The sequence below is a fragment of the Aricia agestis genome, chromosome 13, assembly GCF_905147365.1.
Source record: "Aricia agestis chromosome 13, ilAriAges1.1, whole genome shotgun sequence".
In the NCBI taxonomy this organism is placed as follows: Eukaryota; Metazoa; Arthropoda; class Insecta; order Lepidoptera; family Lycaenidae; genus Aricia; species Aricia agestis.
In genome coordinates this window covers 11,435,995-11,458,541 of record NC_056418.1, presented here as the reverse complement: position 1 = coordinate 11,458,541, position 22,547 = coordinate 11,435,995, and the positions used below count along the sequence as shown (strand labels likewise).

Sequence of the window (22,547 nt, the reverse complement as noted above, 5' to 3'; positions counted from 1 at the left end):
TTTGGCATGCAGGTAGATGTTATGACGTAGGCATCCGCTAAGAAAGGATTTTGATCAATTCCATTCCCAAGGGGTTAAAATAGGGGATGAAAGTTTGTATATAATAATTCTTTAATACTATAATAATAAATTAAAAATCTTGAATTAGTAGCCAGAAGCTCTTTTATTTGTTTTTCAAATATTATACCAGTTTTTCTTAATTTAAATCTTAACTAAACTATAATTTAGTCTAAAAGAAGGAAATATATTGGTGATCTGCAGGACAGGCTCAGCCTAGTGCAGGCGCCAAAGTTATACAATATGTGTAAAGTCTGTTATTTATTGTCTTCGTAAGTTCGTATAAGTACAACTGTATTGTACTCCTAGGTCATATACTAACACAATGTAACAGATACTAAAAGTTTTAAAATGAAGATTATTATTATTATTATTATTACTTCTTAACGCGAGCGAAGCCGCGGGCAAAAGCTCGTCAGTCTATAAACCCGTAAGCAGAGTAGACAGTATGATAGAGTATGCCGACTTAGAACTGATGTTGACATTTTTAAATTTGACGTATTATGACGAAAATCGTCGCTAGGGTTGTTAACTTGTTACCTACGAATTAAAAACTATGACATATTCGCTGGACGTGTTCCTATTTGGTCGTATTGTTGTTTGTGTTTTGGCACATGCGATTAAAATTGTCAGAATCCAATTTTGAAATCTTTATTTTAAATATTTAAAAATAAATTATATCAGCCAGCGCGAGGCACATTCCGTTCATAATCCTAGTGAAACCCGACGAATTTGACAGATATTGAAACCTGTCCGTCTCTTTGCAGTCGAACTACTGGTCCTTATGTTTATTGTGCCGTAAGTCCTTCGGTTACCTATTCATGTAGATAAAATTATGACACTTTGGACCATAATTTTGACTGCAGTAAAAATACGGTATTTAGTTTGAAATAAAGTGTGTTAAGCCAGCTAAATTTTTTTTCATGTTGTCAGAATATATTGTTGATTATGTAAAATAGGTACATTATTTTGCTATTTCGTAGTAAAGAAAACAAAATGGCTTTAGGAACAGACTAAACAGTAAACACAAATACCTACGTGTTCTTAGCGACTTCTAAAGACGTTCTTATTAAATGCTAATATTCTGAAGGTAAATAAGAAATAAGACGCCATTATTAACACAGCATGTATATTTTCATATGCAAAATCAGTCTTCGAAGATGTTCTTCCAACTCCAATATTTACAGCCGGGACTAAAATAGAAAGAAATAATATAAATAAACTAATATTAGTTTAGCATTAAAATAATAGATAGCTCTCTAGTCTCTATAGTTCCAATATTCCAAGCTATCAAGCGATAGTAAGAAATAACAGTCTGAGAAAATAATGTTATAGACTGCATAAAACGTTACAAAGGAACGCTACAATGATGTATTGGTATAATAAAATTAGAATCCATATCTTTTTCTAAGTCTAGTGTAACTTGGGAAATAGCTGCTTTATATCCATTTCATTGCAAATTAATGGCATAATTTCTAGTGGCAGCTTTTATAATAACAAAACATCCTCGGTCCGTCTTTAAAATAAAATTCTGTCTTAAATTTTTCTTTTGAAAAATTTAAGACAGAATTTTTATTTTGAAAAATTTAAGACAAAGCTTTTGCTCTGTCTTAAATTTTTCAAGTTTCTCAAGATCCTGTACTCACTTAAAGCCCGTCACAGACTTAGCTATAATATATGTTAATATTTTTATAGCTAGGCATATTACTATATATTTTCTATACTAATTTTCGCGTGACCGCACACTCAGCTATAATATATATTTCTGGTAGCTACTATAATATATATTATAGTACGTTATATTAATGTATATTATAGCTAAGTCTGTGACGGGCTAAAAACGTGAAAGTTTTATTATACAGTTGAAGATGCCACACAAAAAAAAGGAAAAAATGTATTTATTTTTTCCTTTTTTTTTAGCAAAATTTGTATTGTTTTTGTCACGCCGCGAACAATAGTGTGGGTTGTGTGTTTATCTATATTGTATATATCTAATTATTGTACTTATTTTAAGATTTTAGCATGTAACTGTTTTTTGTTCCAATAAAGAAAAATAAATAAATAAAAAATATTTGTTATTGTAATAGTCCGTCAGTGTCTGTTATGTCCCAAGTGAACGAGAGACTTACTTCTCTTTCAGCGCCACTACTACTCTTTTAGCTACTCAACTTACCTCAGAGCCAACGTGGATGGCCAGCAGCATGTCGAACTCGCTGGCGCCGAGGTAGATGTTGGCGCGGCCGTCGTTGCCGACCGTGATGGACTTGCCAGTACAGCTGTTGTCGCGCCTCTCACCGGAGATCACGTCACAGTAGGTACCGGCGGGCAGGCAAGTCTGGAAGTATAAGTTGTCAAGTCTGTATTGATTTAAACTGAAGAAACCGTTTTCTAGGAGAAACTGCCCCTTTCCTGCAGCACACACCTAACAAAATTCTGTCATATCCTCAATTACTCCTTTTTTCGGTACGGCCGTATATATCTCATCGTATAATAGATCCCATTGAAGCATCTTCCATGTCAAATTAAATGTCTCCCGATTAGCTTTTTGCTCAGGAATTTTGGTGAAAACCATGACAAAATTACTTATGTAACTTTTGCATTAGATCCCATAGTTATCGAACCGCCAACGCGGATGGCGAAGTGTTTGGTCACTTTATTCCACCAGATGTTCAGGTAAAAACAAGGTCTTTGCATCCGTTGTGGATGATTTATACAGTATTCTCAGAGTGAAATAACCGTTCTCCAAATACTGTAGTTCCTGGGACAAGATTTTAAATGTCCGAAATATGGTTTCCCGAGCATAAACGGCATTCTCGCAATATAGTCGGCCAAGTCCAGAGCAATAAACAGGTCAATACGTCTAGGACCAACCATGTGCGGGTTTTCTCACGATGTTTTCCTTCACCGTACGAGCGTCCGTACTTACTAATACTTCAGATCTGAAAATGTCTCATTGGTACACGCCTCCACCCGGGATCGAATCGTCAATATACTCAAGAATACCCTGGAGCTCTTACATACCTGTAAGTTCTGGTTGAGATCCCAGTTGTCGTTGTTGAACGCGACGAATCCTGAGCCGCCACGGCAGAAAGCGATCTGGTTGCTGCCGTTGTCCCACCAGTCGTTCATACCGGTGTTACCAGCAACGTTGCGGAACGCTACCATCGAATAGATCTGACGCCAGCGGTGCTCGCAGATCCAGCCGTTGCCGCAGCTGTTGTCCTGTTAAAAATTAAGATCAGATAAGTTTTTTTTATTTATTTAAAACTTGCACCTATCTCTTGAAATTCAATATAAGTATATCTACTTATATTCTATATCTCGCCAAATTCCCAGAAAGTTGTCTTCGTTTACACGTAAAAATATTGCTAACTCGCCGATGAAGTGAAGCTATCTCATTTCAAAAGGTGTGTAATAGGAGCAACGCGCTTCCGTGGTCTAGTGGTATAGAGCGCGGCTCTTGACTCGGAGGTCGTGGGTTCATTTCCCGCGTTGGAAATATGTTATTTCCAAGTTTGGTTAGGACAATGCAGGTTGATCACCTGATTGTCTGACAAGTAAGATGATCCATGCGTCGGATGAGCATGTTAAAAGTCGGTCCTGCGCCTGATCTCTCACCGGTCGTGTCGGTCTTCCGTCCCACTGGGTTATGAGAGTAAAGGAATAGAGAGTGCTCTTGTGTACTGCGCACACACTTGGGCACTATAAAATTACTCCTGCGTAGCTGGCCTGGTTTCAATGAATCCGGCCACCGTCACCGGAACCGGTGTGGAGCTATTATTATTAATAGGAGCATAGTACTACGCTCCTATTACACACCTTTTAAAATGAGATAGCTTCACATTTATAGGCGAGTAAAAAGGACAAGTAGCGGTAAGACACCATACTTCTATACATTAGTAAGTAAGTCTTTATTTTCAAGAAATGAATAACAATTATCTTATTATAATTATTTTTGTGTACAATATTAATATAGTCTCGTGTAATAAAATTTATTGTAGTCATATCAGTCACTTCTTTTACTATGCATCATGGTGTGAGCTGACTTTAAGAGGATACACCAGGGGCTAGAGAAATGAAAAAAAGTACGTGTAATATCTATAGCTGTCTCCCTTACCTCAAGCCTATACCGCAGAACGCGATAGAAACAACTGCAGAAAATCCAGAAAATCAACGATTCGTTGTACCCTGATTCCTTCTCCAAAACTTAACCGATCTAAGTACTTTTTTCATTAAAGATTAAAAAAAGGCTTGAGCTGTGTTCCTATGTTTTGCTTTTTTTGTATATTCTAGCCAAATCTGTTTTCTGCACGTTTGAACACAGCGGAAAATCTGGCCATTTTTTTGGGTTTTTGAACGTTCATATCTTATTTAATAATTAAATTATGAAAAAAAAGAAAACATAGGGACATTGTATTAGTAGCCGTAGATATTCAGGAAAAAAATTATAACTCTACTAGCATTATCCAGGAAGGAAACAGGGGACAACGATTGTATGGAAAAAAGGGCGGTGTGGACTCCTCTTAAGGTACTTGAACGCGGCTTAGTTAATCTGGGTCTAGAATACAAACTTGTAACTATTTTGAGAATACTGATTCTGCGCAATATCTGCACATGTTGTGGGATTAAGGTAATACAAGATGTTGGCCCCTACTTTGAATGCATAGGAATTTTGACATGGTAAAAACGATAGCATCTCAAGACACGGTTTATTGAGTATCTCCAAAACAAACAAAAAAAAAACGTGTGGCATTCGGGGACTGCCGCGGTAAAGCTATTGCACAGCATTTTTTATCAACTTATGCAATTTTAATTCGCATACTGGCAACTCCGTGCTGCTGTGGCGGTCGGAGTGGGGGGGAGGGTGTTAGTTTTTTTCGTTACGGAATTTCTTTATTCAGTCGCTGCTCTGAAAGCCCGCGATAAGAACTATGCAATAGCTTTAAAACTCTGTTAATTTTCCCGTTATCAAAATAGCTGACGATATTTTGAGTCTCGTTCGGGAAAACTCTAAGAAAATTAAAGGTATTTTATTTCCAGTATCTATCCTATAGTGTCTACCTAGATCGATACAGCTATTCAAGCATTCGGAGGTAACAGACAGACAAATCAATTTACAATATTATGCCGGATTGGTAGGATTACGATAACATTAGGCCCTTGACTATTAATATGAACCGAAATAGATTGGTAGTACTGAATCATTACTTGTTAATGGCTTTAAATATCAATATTTAATGGCGATAAGCGATGTAACACTCTCAATGACTCCTAATGGGGGAAATTTTGTGAATCGCGAAACAGATCAACGACAACGGCAACGGTAACGATAATTGCAACGACAAAAATAACGACAGGGACACGATGATCATAGTAATAATAATTTTAAACGATGGCTCCCATACGGGTTCGGTGACGTAGATGGTTTTATTAAAAGCAGGGCAACTACGCAGGAACGATTTTATAGTGCTTAAGTATGTGTGCAGTACAGAACAACATTTTTTCCTTCACTTATACGCGGGAACGATTTTATAGTGCTCAAATATGTGCGCAGTACAGAACAACATTTTTCTTTCACTTATAAGTGGAGGGAAAATGTTGTTCTGTATTGCGCACATACTTGAGCACTATAAAATCGTTCCTGCGTACCAGTGGTTTGGATGACCGACCGACACGATGAGCGCCCGAGCGTAATGAATTTTTCCATACAAAAGTAAAAAAAAATACTCTATCAGAGCTGCTACTTTGACAGTGAACTCAATACACACCCTAAAATATTATCACTTTGTTTTGTTACACCCTGTATAGGTTACTTTCCTCTAAAAAAGTACAGAGTGTCCTTGCGATACTGTAAAAACTAGGTTCTTCACAAATCACAGTATCGAAAACCACTGTTACTACTAATGACAATTTCGCAGGGTACGATTCAATTAAAGCAAGATTGATTGTCTCCTTCGACAACCTTTTTGAAGTTCGTTAAACTCGTTTTAGGGCTCCGTACTTGAATACTTAAAAACGAGACTATCTGCCACCAGGCTGTATCTCGAAGATCACGAAGGCCAAGAGGTAAAAATTTCACAAATGACTTATTTTATTGTGCCTATATAAGAATACTAGACGATGCCCGCAACTCCGTTGCGCCCAAAATTCGCTTAGCGGGAACTGTACATTTTTCCAGGATAAAAAGTATCTTATGTCCTTTCTCGGGACTCAAAGCATCTGCATACCAAAATTCAGCAAAATCGGTTCAGCGGCTTAACATTATTTGGAGGGGACATCTGATAGAACAAAAAAGATTTTTTTAGGCATACAGTACTATTGTTTAGGCAATGGTACGGAACCCTTCATGCACAAGTCCGAGTCACACTTGGCTGTTTTTTTCCAGGGTCTAGGGTCTAATTGACCCTATCTAAAAGGGACTTAACGATGTCTTCATTACTTGAGGAACTGTAGGACGCATTCAAGGTCGGGAGTGTTGAGGGTTCATACCCTTAAGGGCATTGCCGTCAACACGTTTTATGATTTTTAATGTCATATTTAAATGCATTGCCAGAGATTATTTTGATAATTTAGTTCGTCAAGTTAGCATTAAGTTATAAAGTTGACGCATTTATCACCCATATTTCTTCTAAAAAGTAATATGATGCCCATATCTAAATAAATATTATATTAATATATCAGATATGGGCTTCATATTACATTTTTATCTTTGATAATATCATTTATCACAGATGGAATGAAAGTGGAATAGAAAAGATGTGGTGTTTGTAGACCTTATTAGATTCGTTACCACAATATTTTAAAAAAATATAAGTACAGTAAACGATTCATTCATGGTAAGTCACCCAAATACTCGCAACATTAGCGTTGTAGCAAGATGCAGTAAACGTTCCACGCGTAATAATTTGTTTAGCTTTTTCGATTTTAAGGTCAAAGCCAAGTCATTGTGGTGTCAATTTCCTGTACTGCTTATTTGCCAACAAGAATCTAAAATCCTTCATGTTTTTTATATCAAAGCACAATTGTAATATTTAAACATAACCCTTCCTGGCAGTCGGGTAAAAAGCAACCGGGCTAAAAGGGCTCATTCACGGCAGGACTGCACGGCAGTCCTGCAGTGAATGGGCCACACTGATTGGTTCACACTCGGTGTTTCCGGCCGGCAACACCGAGTGTGAACCAATCAGTGAGGCCCATTCAATGCAGGACTGCTGTGCAGTCCTGCCGTAAATGGGCCCTTTTACGAAGGCGCTAAGTTTGTATTATGTATTACTTGGATGCTAATAAAGTCTTTGAATCTTTGAATACTTACAGAGTTGATGGAAGGTGAGATGATGTTGCCGCTGTTGTCCATCGGGGGTCCGGCTTCGGTGTTGGTGAAGTCGAAGCTGCTCATCAGCTGTGGTTCTCCGTAGGGATGAGCCAACATGAAGCCGATAGCTCCCTTGTACTGCTTAGCTGTCTTGTAAGTCAGGATGTCACCGCCGGCGCCGTGGCCACGCTGGTTGTCGTGGTTGTCGATGAAGGTGAGAGCATCGCCGGAGGCTAGAAGAGCCCATTGAGGACCCCAGTTGACGAGCCATCTAAAGACAAAAAGATGGTCAATGTTATGCTGATTTTACGTAAATACGCCAGCCGGGCTAGCACGGCCACCAGTAGAAATGCGAAAGTATGGACAAACTGTGGACATAAACTTAAGGTCCGTTCCGATCTTTACCGCGGCCAATCGCGACCGACAAAAATTCAATTAAAATGCCACTTTATGACAGATTTTAATATTTGTCATAAAGAAGGATATATTATTTGAATTTTTAGGAGTATAGTCTGTCATAATGTGGCATTTTAATTAAATTTTTCGGAACGAAAAAGATCGGAACTTCACCTTAAGTTTATCTCCACAGTTTGTCTATACTTTCGCATTTCTACTGGTGGCCGTGCTAGCACGGCAGGAGGGTAGTGGTTTTCGAGTTTACCTAAGAGTTTTGTTCTTCTAGGGCCTAAATGGTTTAAATTTTCTACCAACAGGCACCAGCAAGCTTTATATCGTCAAGGATACATCTTTAAATAGTTAATGGAATCAGGCGTTACTTTGCGGAAATCCATAGTTTAAATTTAGTTTTATTATTTATTATTTATTAAATATTTATTATTTATTATTATAGTTATTATTTATTAAATAATAAATAATAACAAACTAAAATAGCTATTGCTATTTTAGTTTGTTATTATTAGGAATATTGCTAAAAATAATAACAAACTAAATTTTTTTTTTTGATACATCTTTAGCTTTTAAGATTTCTTATTTTTTGCATTTTTGATTTTGAAATGTACTCAACGCGGCTGATAGCCTCGCCACCTAGGTCAAGAACTTCCTAACAGATATAGAATGGAACAGTAATAAGCATCGGCTAGCTTACCTCAGTTGATTTCCACCGCGGAAAGCGCGACTGAGCTCCATTCCGAATCTGAACTCCGTGACAGCAGCCAGTGAAGTGTACTCATCGCGGCTGATAGCTTCGCCACCCAGGTCAATGACTTCCTGGTAGATGTAAGGCCTGGCGCCGGAGGGGAATCCGTGGTTGGTGTTGAGGTTCTTGAGACGGCCGTAGATGACGGACAGGTCGCCGGGCCACATGTGCTTGGCGGCGTCGATTCTAGAAGTAAATATAACGTTGTAGGCTTATAATGTACTATCAGAGAAGTTGATTCCTAGGCAGATGGCGGACCTAAGTAATTTGGTCGCGTTAAGTCCAACCCATCAGACCGATCACAGCTAATATTGAATTGAAAGCCGACCGACATGACGTATGCTCTAGGTCCGACAACTGCCTAGGAATCAATTTCCTCGATAGTATTAGATGACGCCCGACACTCTACTGCGTCTAAATTCGTATATGTTCATGGGAACCGTACATATTTTCGGGATAAAAAGTATCCTATCTCCTTTCCCGGGATTAAAAGTATCTTCATACCAAATTTCAGCAAAATCGGTTCAGCGGTTTGTGCGTTAAGAGGTAACAGACAGACAGACTTTTGCATTTATAATATTAGTATATATTTTTACAAGGTATCTTTTAGGTAGAAATAGTGTGTTCTGTGTTTACTTGTGTTTAAATAAAAGTAGGCAAATACAGACTGTATTTTACCTTTTAATGCTAGTTATTAAGCAAGGAAAATTTACATTGTTTGTTTGCAAAGCAGAGTGCGCAAAATATGGACAAACAATAATTTTCTATTTCATGAACTAATCATAAAGTTACTTTAATATTTATAAGCTCTATAGGCAAGAGAAAAGTAGGTATAGTGCGATATTTAAGACCGGCTTGGGCCTATTGATTTCAGCCCAAATCCCAATCAAGCCGACTCATTAGTGCTTAAGCACGCCTCTTAATTAACGAAGCATCAATTTAACTCTATAAGGTGAGTGATGAGTATAATGACACTATAATATCAATTAGTTTTTTAGCGTTCCGTGTCCAAATTTTCAATTCGGACTCACCCTTGACTTTTTTATGTCGCAGTTATTTTAATAATGTAGACAAACTGTAAGAGGAGACAATTTTTGTCGGAAAAAATCCGGCAAATATTCCCGTACATACAGCAAAATATAAAAAAAAATACACACCTGAATCCAGCTACACCCAAATCGATGAGATGGTTCATGTATCCGGTGATCATCTGACGGACATACTCCGAACCCTGGTTCAGATCCTTCAGACCGGAGAGCTCGCAGTTGCGGACCTGAAAACATCAAAATATGTTAAGCGTTACTTCACCAAGATATGGTGATGCACGTTGTTTGTGGAGTACCATACAAAATAGCTTTGTTACTAGCATAAAGTTAATATACCTTAATAGAGAAACAAAGAGCTGAGCAAGCGAGATCACTATCAGTAACACTGCGTGGTAAAAAGAGACGTATGATACATGACAGCACACCCTTTTTTTCATCTGTTTTGACATTCAGTCTGCACTTATCGCCACGTTGACAATTTAAGCTCTAAGAAAAATGTATGTAGAAAAATCATTTTCACGCACACGTTAACAAATTTGTACACACAGATGTAATTCAATTTTGGTTTCGTTTGACAGCTCGGGATTGTTTCTCTATTCTGCTAGATATATGCCTGCCTAGCATATGCCAACGAGATATCTCACTCTACATGTTTTCTCGATGTTTGTTAGTTTGTCTCTTCATCTCTATTGACCCTAGCATGACAAACATTTTTTCTCGCGTAGATCTATCATCGAAATAACACATTTTTATAGAGTTTTGTCGAGATAATGTCGAGATTTTGTCATTATGAAACGTGTAGTTTTTAATTATCTCGAGAGTGAGATATATCTCGTTGGCGTATGCTAGGCAGGCAAATTACTAGTCAATTTCGGGCCACCTGCCCAAACTGTCTTCAAAATTTATAATATCCTAGATGACGCCCACAACTCTGTTGCGCCAAAAATCGTTAATAGCATGGGGACCGTACATTTTTCAAGGATAAAAAGTATCCGATATCCTTTCCCGGGTCTTAAAAAATCTACGTACAAATTTCAGCAAAATGCGATTTAGGTGTGAAGAGGTAACAGACAGACAGACGGACAGACAGACACACTTTCGCATTTATAATATTAGTATGGATTTCATCCTTTCGCATTGAAATATTACAAGTAAGTACAAGAAATGCGTACTGTATACAGATTACAGGGTGTAATAAAACTAAGTCAAAATTTACTTTAGGGTGAGTACGTGTTCCTTGTAGAGAGTTCACTGTGAAAGTAGCAGCGCTGAAAGACCAATTTTTTTTCACTTTTGTATGGGGAAACTCGTGACGCTCGGACCCCTGCCCATACAAAAGTGAAAAAAATTGTCTTTCAGCGTTGCTACTTCCACAGTGAACTATAAGGAACACATACACACCCTAAAGTATTATCACTTAGTTTTGTTACATCCTGTATATTAAAAACATAGACTGTCTTTTGTATGCTTGTATAATCTTATTATATCTTTAAACGAGCAATTATTGTGTAGGTATATAATATAATTGGAATGATTTTCATGAAATTTAGTAAACAGGGGGTTTCGGGGGCGATAAATCGATCTAGCTAGGAATTATTTTTAGAAAATGTCATTTTATTCGTGTTTTAATGAATATATGAAAATAGCTATTAATATTATTATACTAAAAAGTTATATCTATAAAAAAAGCAAAACGGAAGCGGCGAAAATACAACAAAGTGCGTATTTCCAATTTCTCGCCCAGATTTACAAATTAATTTTCCAACGAAATTATTACCTACCAATTAAACAAATTGAATAAACCTCAACAACTCGAGAGATTATTGCTAAATTGATCGTAAAAATTAAAGCTTATGATTTGAAGTATTGCCTGGGCGTTGCTTTCGATTGGTTTATAAATTCTATTACAAATCTCATTCCGTGTTTGAAAGAGTTTTCATAACAATATTTTATTCGTGCGAATTTTCTAAAAAGATTATTTGAATAGATTCGTTTTTCAATAAATTGTGTTACAATACTTAAAAGAGACGCGGAATTAAATTATTGTTGATAACGCTTTTTTGTTATTTTTTCTGACGACCGTAACTTTATTCTCCTAAAAATCTTATGAATCTCTACGTTTAACAGCTAACAGCTAATTCAATTTTGTTGTTTTAAAAATGAATGTAGTTTTCACTCTAATATAAGGCGTGTAGATGCGGTAAAAGATTTTTAAGATAGATTAGTAAGAGCTTACGATTTCTAGCCATTTAACAACAAGCTATAATAGGGTGATGTATTTAATATAGACATAATACAATGCTCTTAAGCAGCGGTCGGCAACCTTTTGGCAGGCAAGGGCCACAAGGTGGCAAAACAAACTAAAGGCGGGCCGCAGGCCTCATACTCGTATTGACCCTAGAAGCTTAGTATATACCTACACATAATGATGGGAAATAAGTTTAGTGTTTGTTATAAAATGACACACACAGCTACGTTCTTAAGAGGCAATTACCTGGCAAAATTAGAAAACACTGTTTTTGACAAGTAAGACCGTAAGGGCCGCGGGTTGCCGACCGCTGCGCTTAAGGAAATAAGGGGACTGAAATAATTGCACCAATAGGTAAAATATTACCTATTGGTGCAATTATTTATTAGTATGACGCATTAAAGATGAACTTACTCTTTCAGGGCAGCAGCCGTAGTCGTTGCCTTGGATGACGCAGATGGGCCAGTTGAAGTCATTGGAGCCGTAAGGCACAGCGGGGTAGTGCCAGTTACCGAAGTTGGCGGTGCTGCCACCAGTACCGACGTTCTCGTTCCACGTGCCAGTCATGTGGTTGATGATGGCGTCAACGTAGATCCTGGTGAAGTAGATGAAAAGGATGATAATGGAGATAAGAGGGAAGATGCAATATAAACAAATTGTACTTTAACGATATTGTTAGGCCGAAAAGGGAAATCTTAAGACCGAGTGAGATAACATGCAGTGACGACCTCTGCGGCTCAGTGGTGAGCGCGTCGGTAGCTCCAGCCGGAGGTCGCGGGTTCGAATCCCGCCGACAGAACAAAGAGTTTTCAAAGTTCCCGGGTCTGGATGTGTATTAAATATGTGTATGATATGATAAAAATCTTAAATATATGTATAGTATAAAAGTATTAAGTATATTTCTCTGGTATCCCTAACACAAGTCCTTTAGGTACTTAGCACGGGCCAGACTGACGTGGTGTGAAGCGTCCATAGATATATTATATTAATATGCTCGGTCAGGTCGAAGCTTCTTCGATGGTATGCATAATAAATATCAGGTAATCAATTCAACGCGTATGTATGTAATATTGACAGAACTGCCCAGTTTTTGTACCTATATGTTGTTATTTTTAATATTTATTACAATACAATATTTCAGTGTCTGAACAAATGTGCCAAATTTCAAATGTGTATGTATGTTTTTTTGTTTGTGTTCTCATATCTCCGGCACTACAAGTCCGGTTTAAGTTCTTTTTTTGTTGTACTAGGTATTGTTTAACTTAAGGAACACAACAAGTTCCATCAAAATCGGTTTTGTAGTTTTTGAAATAAGGTATCTCTCTCTCATCAACCTCTATAATTGTAAGTTGAAAAGATAATTTACCTGACTCCAACATTGTTGCAGCGTCTCACCATGTCAGCGAACTCCTGCTCGTTACCGGACCTGGTGATCAGGCGGTAGGAGATAGGCTGGTAGCGCTCCCACCAGGGGCGGTTATGGGACCAGATCACCAGGTTCTCGTTGGGTGGGGAGATCTGGAATGATAGGTGATGTTAGGAATTGAACTTTGTATTAGAATGCACCTGGAGGAGGGTTATGTTTAACCAGAGTCTTTATATATGGATGGATGTATGTCTGTATGCATATTATGCCTAATTAAGTATGTTTGTATGTATAATTGTTTGGAACCTGAATGGCTTGATGTATTGTAGCCTGAGAGGTGTCTTTAGATTCGTGTTTATTTTCAGAGTGACATGCTATCAAAATGCAGTCGGGTTTTTTAGTTTTTTAAGAAGCGTTTTTACTTGGTCACGTTGTAAGTTTTGCGGGTTGCGTCTAACTATCGGAAATCTGTAAAGTTAGCAGATATAAAAACAAAGTGACGTTAAATAAGATTAAGGGCCTCTTTTACCACTTCCTGATAAGGCATCCACCAATTAACTTGACAGATCAAGTATGGAGAATCTGTCAAAAAAGTTGTGAATAGCCTATTAGGCACTTTATCAGAAAGTGGTGAAACAGGCCCTTAGAATTTAATTTAATATTTAAACATGATTAAGATGGATAATATGAAGAAAAAATGATGAAATAGAATCTTTTGGAAACTATCACATTGAGCTGCGATGTTTTTGTGTAATCTGAAGATTGGATACAAAGTGTGTGAAGGGCGGAAGGGACTGACAATCTCATCATCCCACCTCAAATGTTGTTATCTAAGATATGTACTACTTTCATAATCCTTTATTATGTGCATTTACAACCGTTTAGAAGACTTTCCCATGTAAAGAACATGGCCAGCTGCTGTCATCCTAAGGTGGTAGGTACCATAAGTGCATTACTATTTTTAATTTTAATTAGATTGCAGATCATACATACTTATGGAGTTTTTGAACTGTAGACGGACTATTTAGTTTCATACTTAATAGACACACCCTTGGATTTTATATTTAGTTGAATAGAATGAAAAGATACACCCAGGATAAAAATTTATTTTTTGTCATTCTCATTCGTTCTTAGTGGTAAAAATTGCACTCACACCAATATAAGAAGCTTTAACTTCAAACATTTCTCTACTTATATCAAAATTCGAGCACGAAGCTACTTATTTTTATCTACACTCTACATTTTAACACAAATTTCCAAGAAGTGGCTATCCGCTATCGCACTTCAATTTATTACAAGTATTCCCGGTACAGAAATATACCAACTTTATTCTAAGAATTGGCGTGTATCTCTTAGTGTAAAATACTTCCCAAATTTTAAAATTTTCTTTGTTATTTCTTTTGATTCAGGGGAAATTGTTGCTTCAGTAATTTTGAAATATTTTCTGTTAAAACAAAACTATGTCTTGCTCTGAAAATATAATCTCATTATTTGGGATGTTCAATAGGTAGAAATATATATATTTTTTAATGAAATAAGGGGGGCAAACGAGCAAACGGGTCCCCTGATGGAAAGCAACTTCCGTCGCCCATGGACACTCGCAGCATCAGAAGAGCTGCAAGTGCGTTGCCGGCCTTTTAAGAGGGAATAGGGTAATAGGGGAGGGTAGGAATGGGAAGGGAAGGGAAGAGAATAGAGGAGGGCAGAGAAGGGAATAGACTCCGGTAAACTCACACACTCGGCGAAACACAGCGGAAGCGCTGTTTCACGCCGGTTTTCTGTGAGAACGTGGTATTTCTCCGGTCGAGCCGGCCCATTCGTGCCGAAACATGGCTCACCCACGTATAATATTACGTAATTTAGCATTCGCCTTATGAAATTATAAGCAGTTTTATGAGGAGTCATTATTAATTTCTACGGTCGTCAATTGCGAAAGAAAACCCCTGAAAAGTTTTTAATTACTGGACCATTTTTAACTTACTCATTTTTCGTATGAGATCATTAGAAAAAATTTACGTTAAAAGTATTTCTTTAAATATTTTAGAGATCCAAAAATTGGAAATTTCGGTGGAGAATATTTTAAAATGTTGTCTATAAATCAGTCTAAAACAATGGGTATTAAATGAAAAGTTTGTGAAATTCGAGTACAATGCTATTAAGCGTTTTACTTTAACGTCAAAAGGACTCGTTTCTCATTAACTACTTAACTTACTTTAGGTTGAGGTATAAACGAAAATTTATATTGATTGTAAATATTATAATGTTTTAAAAAAGAACATATTTTTATATTTTGTAAATCGTATTATCAATGTTGGAAGCACTTAGGAAATATCATTTTTGTCGAAAACATTTTCTAAGCTGTCACAAATAAAATGTTTGCAAGTAAATACAATGTAAGTGTAATATTAAAGTACACATTTAATTGAGGATTTTGTAAAAATTTCAAGTGTCTTAGATATGTTGCCATTATGGATAACGAGCCAAAGACCAAAAAAATAACGTTTGTTGTATGGGAGCCCCTCTTAAATATTAACTTTATTTTGTTTTAGTATTTGTTGTTATAGCGGCACCAGAAATACATAATCTATGAAAATTTCAGAAGTCTAGCTAAAGCGGTTCTTAAGTTATAGCCTGGAGACAGACATACATCGAAGTCACAGTAATAGGGTCCCGTTTTTACCCTTTGGGTACGGTCCCTAAAAAATCGTCAATATAAAGTCAAAAAGTACCTGAATGCCGCCGAATCCTCTCGGCCCGAGGAACCTCTCACACTCGGCAGCGATGTCGTTCCACTTCCACTCGAACAGGTGGACCATGGTGCTCCTGCCGGACGCATAGTGCGGGTTCTTGTATGCCAGAGCCGCGGTGGCGGCACATAGCAGGAGGACGAAGCGGAGCATACTGACTGTAATTCTAGAAGAACGAAGAAGGGTTTTCATTCTAATTAAATCCCCGATTAATAACAATCCATGCTATAAGGCGAAATTGTGTCTATCACTTCTTTAAACAGCTGAAGAGATTTTAATGAAAGTTATCCATACTTCATCCACACTAATATTAAAAATGCGAAAGTCTGTCTGTCTGTCTGTTTGTTACCTCTTCACGCTCAAACCGCTGAACCAATTTTGCTGAAATTTGGTATGGAGACACCAAGTCCAAGGAAAGGACACAGGATAATTTTTATCCCGGAAAATGTACTTTGGCGCAACGGAGCTGCGGGTGTCATCCCGCAACCGGCGTGAAACAGCGCTTGCGCTGTGTTTCGCCGAGTGAGTGAGTTTACCGGAGGCCCAATCCCCTAACCCCTACCCTATTCCCTTCCCTACCCTCAACTATTCCCTTCCCTTCCCTTCCCTACCCTCCCCTATTACCCTATTCCCTCTTAAAAGGCCGGCAACGCACTTGCAGCTCTTCTGATGCTGCGAGTGTCCATGGGCGACGGAAGTTGCTTTCCATCAGGTGAGCCATGGCATTAAAATAAACGAATATTGACGTATAAGAATATTTATAAAGGCAAAGTTCACCATATTATTATTATCTGCTTGTAGATGTGACAAATAACAATGTTTTTCAATGCAATCACACTGATTATGTATTAGATTGTTATCCTTTAATTACATAAGACGTAGATATTAATGATTTATCAATGGCTATAATGAGTAATGAGTAATGCGTAATAAGAAAACAGGCGTTTACTTATTTTTTAGGCGCATAAAGGAAAATCTACAACACAAGTTGCTGTAAATAAATATTTAATGAGAAAATTCAGCCGGCTTGTGTCATGAGAAGGAGAGAAAGAAAAAATATTTTCAATACACACGAGACACAATTGTTATATCAACAAACACGGAAAAAACAATGCTAAAAATTGATTTTGTTTATTTATAGTGAGGCACAACTTGTTTTCGAGTGGAGCTGGCAAAGCAACTTCAAAAGTGAGCAACAATCAAACGCAGTACAAATAAAAGAAAAAGATTTATATTTTTATATAGATCTCTCTCTCTCTCTCTCTCTCTCTCTCTCTCTCTCTGATATAAATCCGAAGAATAACCATAAAAATAAATTTCCAATTTTTTTTGACTTGCTAAAACTCGAAACTGCTGATCCGATTTGGTTAATTTTAGTCTTGAAATATTCGCGGATACCCAGGAAAGGCTTACCCGATCATCTAGTATTTTATTGAAAACAAACCTAATGTCTGAACTGTCTAGAGTCTAGACTTAGTCTTAATAGAACAAACTGCCACTCGAACTTTTGCTTACAGTTTATTTTTATATTTTGTAAACTTAAAATATTCTACTATTTCAAACTTACAGTCAACTAGATAATCCAAAGTATATTATTATCCATGCCTTTCAGCAAAATCGGTTCAGTGGTTTGGGCATGAAGAGGTAACAGATAGATAGGCACACTTTCGCATTTATAATATTTGTATGGATATGGAAGTATGGATAATATAAACAGCCATTATTCAAAATTATATTTCTAATAATAATAATATGAATAGGTAACATATTTCACTTGTAGCCAATCTACAGATAATTTCTTTAGAAAATTAAATTTTGTAAATTATTATCTGCTAGGCGATTCCGCTAGAGACGACCCTCAACAAAAATTTTTAAAGTATAGCATTTGTAACATTTTTTTATTGAATTATAAATAAAAAGATGTATATTTACTAGCAAAAGAACTTTTATGAGTAAAAATTGTAATTTGAACGATTTAGAGCATTTTGAAGTGATTATGCCACACATGATCATTTTTACTCTAAATCACTATCTCGAAGTTGAATTTCATTACATAATATTGACTGTATAACATAAGTTTCTATTTCGGTGCAAAAAAAAACAACAATTTTGAAATAGTTTTCAAACATTATTAAAGGAAAATTGCCATGGTTGCACCCGCGATAAAAAAGGTACAAAAGTTTAGCTTTAGTTCGCTAAAATATGTTGTTAATAATTTAAAACTTTGTGAAAGTAAGGAGAAATGTGAGGGAAATTAGAATTAATCATTGGAACAAACTATTTTATTATTTTTAATAAAAAAACAGAAACTTTAAAGTGGTTGCGCCCGCGATCGAAGCAGTACAATTGGAAATGCAATAAATTATTTTTTTACTATTGTAGTGATGTTCGTCTTATTTCATATTATTAAGGTAAACAATAACGTTAGATTATTTTTGTTACTAATACTTTACATGTAATTACAAGATTTATAAAAATTTGAATGGAGTCACATCGTGTTTTATATTTTTCGAAATATTTCATGTATTACTTAACAGATGTTTCAAAATGATGATTTATATTCTTTTGTTTTTAAATATTTTAGAAGAAATGCTACAAATGACAGGAAAAATCATAAATATTTAATAATTTTCTTTGAAAAAAATATTTTTACTTATAATTCTCTCCTATTCTTTTATATTATAAATTTTAATTTTGAATTAAAGGAGTGCTGTAGTTTGGTTTTATAACAATACATCAAAAAAGGTTTGCTTAAGTTACATTATTTAATTGTTTTTGGGCGATTCCGCTAGAGACGACCCTTGACACGAATTTTCAAATTACAGCATTTGTTACATGTTTTTATTGAATTATAAATAAAAAGATGTATATTTACTAGCAAAAGTACTTTTATCAGTAAAAATTTAAATTTGAATGATTTATAACATTCTGAAGTGATATCATCTAACGGCGCGAGAAAAACTGCTTATGCCACACATGATTATTTTTACTACAAATCACTAGCTCGAAGTTGAATTTCACTACGTAATATTGACTGTATAACATAAGTTTATATTTCTGAGCAAAAAAAATCAACAATTTTGAATTAGTTTTCAAACATTGCTAAACAAAAGTTGCAATTGTTGCACCCGCGATAATAAAAGTACAACAGTTTAGTTTTCCCGCTAAAATTAATTGTTAATAATTTGAAACTTTGTAAAAGTAAGAAGAATTGAGAGGGAAATAGGAATTAATCATTGGAATAAACTATTTTATGGTTTTTAATGAAAAAAACAGTACCTTAAAAGTGGTTGCACCCGCGATCAAAGCAGTATAATTGCAAAAGCAAAAATTTATTTTTTGACTATTTTAGTAATTTTCGTCATATTTAATATTATTAAGGTAAACTATAATGTTAAATTATATTTGTTATCAATACTTTTCATGTAATTACAAGATTTATAAAAAATTCAATAGAGTCACATCGTGTTTTATATTTTTAGATATATTTCATGTATTACATAACAGATGTTTCAAATGATGATTAATCTTGTTTTATTTTTAAACATTTTAGAAGACGTGCTACAAATGACATAAAAAAATCATATAATTTAATATTTTTCTTTGAAAAAAATATTTTTACTTATCATTTTCCCATATTCTTTTAAATTATTAGTTCGGTTTTATAGCAATACATCGAAAAGCGTTTGCCTAATTTACATTATTAAATTGTTTTAGTGATTTAGACGATTTTTTTTCTCAGATCGATAAATGACTGATAATTAAAAAATAACAAAATTTTAAGTAGTATTATTACAACTTACTAATAATATTATGTATTGCATATCAAAAATGTAGAAATTAGTCGCAGACTTATGAGTAAATTCAATTTCTTTAGACTTGTTGCACCCGCGATATTATGATGTTGCACCCGCGATCGTGGAAATTGTTAATAATTCCTAGCACTAATAAATTAAATTAATTGTATCTAGTTAAATCATTTCTTTGTCTTATACACTTTTGAAATATGGGTTAATAAATTACTAAAAGTTTCACAATTAACAGTATTCTCAAATGAACTCGTCCGAGTTGTTAATGGAGGGCCGATTTGGTTGCACCCGCGATAGTACTTCAAACATATTTTGTGGCTTTTCTTAGATTTAATTATAGTTTTCATTTACAAATCATGATTAAACTAGTTAAAATGTATCCCTTCAGAAGATAATTTATTAATAAATATATTTTGTTTTGTCAGTAGGACGCTTTAAGTGCGTCAAAATGTTGCACCCGCGATAATGGAATCGCCCTTTTAGTGAATTAGATGATTTCTTTTCTCAGATCGAGAAATGACTGATAATTAAAAAATAATAAAATTTGAAATAGTATTATTACAATTTACTAATAATATTATGTATTGCATATCAAAAATGTAGAAATTAGTCGCAGACTTATGAATAAATTCAATTTCTTTAAACTCGTTGCGCCCGCGATATTCTGATGTTGCACCCGCGATCGTGAAAATTGTTAATAATTCCTAGTACTAATTACTTAAATTAATTGTATCTAGTTAAATAATTTCTTTGTCTTATACACTTTTGAAATATGGGTTAATAAATTACTAAAAGTTCCACAATTAGCAGTATTCTCAAATGAACTCGTCCAAGCTCTTAATAGAGGACCAATTTGGTTGTACCCGCGATAGTACTTCAAACATGTTTTATGGCTTTTCTTAGATTTAATTTTAGTTTTCATTTACAATTTATGATTGAACTAGTTAAAATGTATCCCTTCAAAAGATAATTTATTAATAAATGTGTTTTATTTTGTCATTAGGACGCTTTAAGTGCGTCAAAATGTTGCACCCGCGATAATGGAATCGCCCTGCTAGCTTCGGCGTTGACTTCAGCCTAACATTGTGATGATAACTTTGGATCTGTCCAAAAATCTACTTGCAGACAATCTTTATAAATTTTGATGTCTTGTATGGTCAGTATCCTTATAACAATATTTTACAGTAGCTAGATTTTACACAATATTCGACTTAGTAATAAATAATAAAGCAATTAATAATAAATTATCTTACCTGCCGAAATCACAGTATTTGTGTACTATCAGGCCACCCACAGTGATACCACTTATATATTATATGATTATGATGATATTATCTTATATCTTTAAACAATCAATTCTTGTATATATATATATATATATATATACAAGAATTGATTGTTGTGTGTGTGTATATATATAATATAATCTCGGATTCGGCTCCAACGATTTTCAAGAAATTTAGTATATAGGGGGTTTCGGGGGTGATAAATCGATCTAGCTAGGAATAATTTCTAGAAAATGAAATTTTCATCGGATACCGAGCAAAGCTCGGTCATACAGCTAGTATTATATTTAATCGTAACAAGTATAATCTTTGATAAGCACGGTCAAAGATTCGACGCAATATCACTAATCAAAAATAATTTCCCTATCAACAATTATTATTGTATGTTTTGTTGAGATTTAAAAATTTCATTAGGTGCTGCAGCAAAACATACTTACATACATAGACTGCCAAAATCATCACCCTTTTTGGTTTCGCAGTAGTTGGTAAAATCAACTTTTGCTGGTGCATCAGAGCTGACATTTAGCCAATATTCAAGCTAATGGTGGCCGCACCCATATGTCAGTTCTTCCGTTTTGCACGAACTATAAAAATAACGTCTACGTATGTCCGTTTTTTATCCGACTGCGCCAGGATGATCATTTTCATTTAAAAAGCCATTTTTGTATAAAGTAATAGGGTAAACGATCAAACGGGTCACCTGATGGAAAGCATGCCGTCGCCCATGGACACTCGAAACATTAGATAGAGAGCTGCAGGTGCGTCGCCGGCCTTCTAAGAGGAAATACGCTCTCTTCTTGAAGGTTTGCAAGTCGTCTTGGTCCGGAAATATTAATCAAAATATTTTTACAGCATGACCGGTGAGACATGTTCAATACTCGAGGACGTGATATTTGGCTATTAGGTATATTAGTTGAAAAAAAAAATGTAAAAAATTATATCAATTGATCACTTAGTAAATGTAGCGTAAAGTTAAATAATTATTTACCCAACGCATGGACACGGCGCGCGGGAAGGGTAGCGCGCGGCGCTAGGCGCACGCCACCGCGCCAGCCGCATAGTAATTTACTAAGTGTCCATGATTTAAAGGGAAATTTGTTCAAAAATTAAGTACCTAATTTTATTACATAAATATAATGAGAATCGAGTACCGAGTACACTCCTTAAGTATTGATCGTGTCTCACCAGTCATGCTGTATACAGTGTGTAACAAAAATAAGTGATAGTACTTTAGGGTGTGTACGTGTTCCTTGTAGAGAGTTCACTGTGAAAGTAGCAGCTCTGATAGACGAATTTTTGTTTCACTTTTGTATGGGCAAGGGTCGAGCGTCACGAGTTTTCCCATACAAAAGTGAAAAAAAATGTTGGTATTTCAGCCCTGCTACTTCCACAGTGAACTCTCTACAAGGAACACGTACACATCCTAAAGTATCATCACTTATTTTTGTTACACCCTGTATAATTCGGTAAATGTTTATAATTATCATGATTATAATTTAGAATACTCATAATATTATGCT

At 35.5% G+C, this 22,547-nt stretch overlaps 1 protein-coding gene across 2 annotated transcripts; it reads right to left on the bottom strand.

Annotated features, from left to right (window-relative positions):
• Window positions 1–1,184: 1,184 nt before the first annotated feature.
• LOC121733050 (alpha-amylase 1-like) lies at window positions 1,185–21,515 on the bottom strand. 2 transcript variants are annotated; one of them, XM_042123147.1, is made up of 10 exons: window positions 21,465–21,515; window positions 15,915–16,098; window positions 13,186–13,337; window positions 12,234–12,414; window positions 9,683–9,798; window positions 8,475–8,711; window positions 7,370–7,640; window positions 3,079–3,279; window positions 2,231–2,392; window positions 1,185–1,250 (listed from the first exon to the last, which is right to left on the bottom strand). In XM_042123147.1, exons 2-10 carry the CDS (start codon window positions 16,083–16,085, stop codon window positions 1,239–1,241), a joined length of 1,503 nt encoding a protein of 500 aa, XP_041979081.1. In that variant the 5' UTR covers window positions 16,086–16,098; window positions 21,465–21,515; the 3' UTR covers window positions 1,185–1,238. The 2 variants fall into 2 exon arrangements, with proteins under 2 accessions (XP_041979081.1, XP_041979080.1); XM_042123146.1 differs by lacking the exon at window positions 21,465–21,515 and adding an exon at window positions 20,995–21,020.
• Window positions 21,516–22,547: the final 1,032 nt, after the last annotated feature.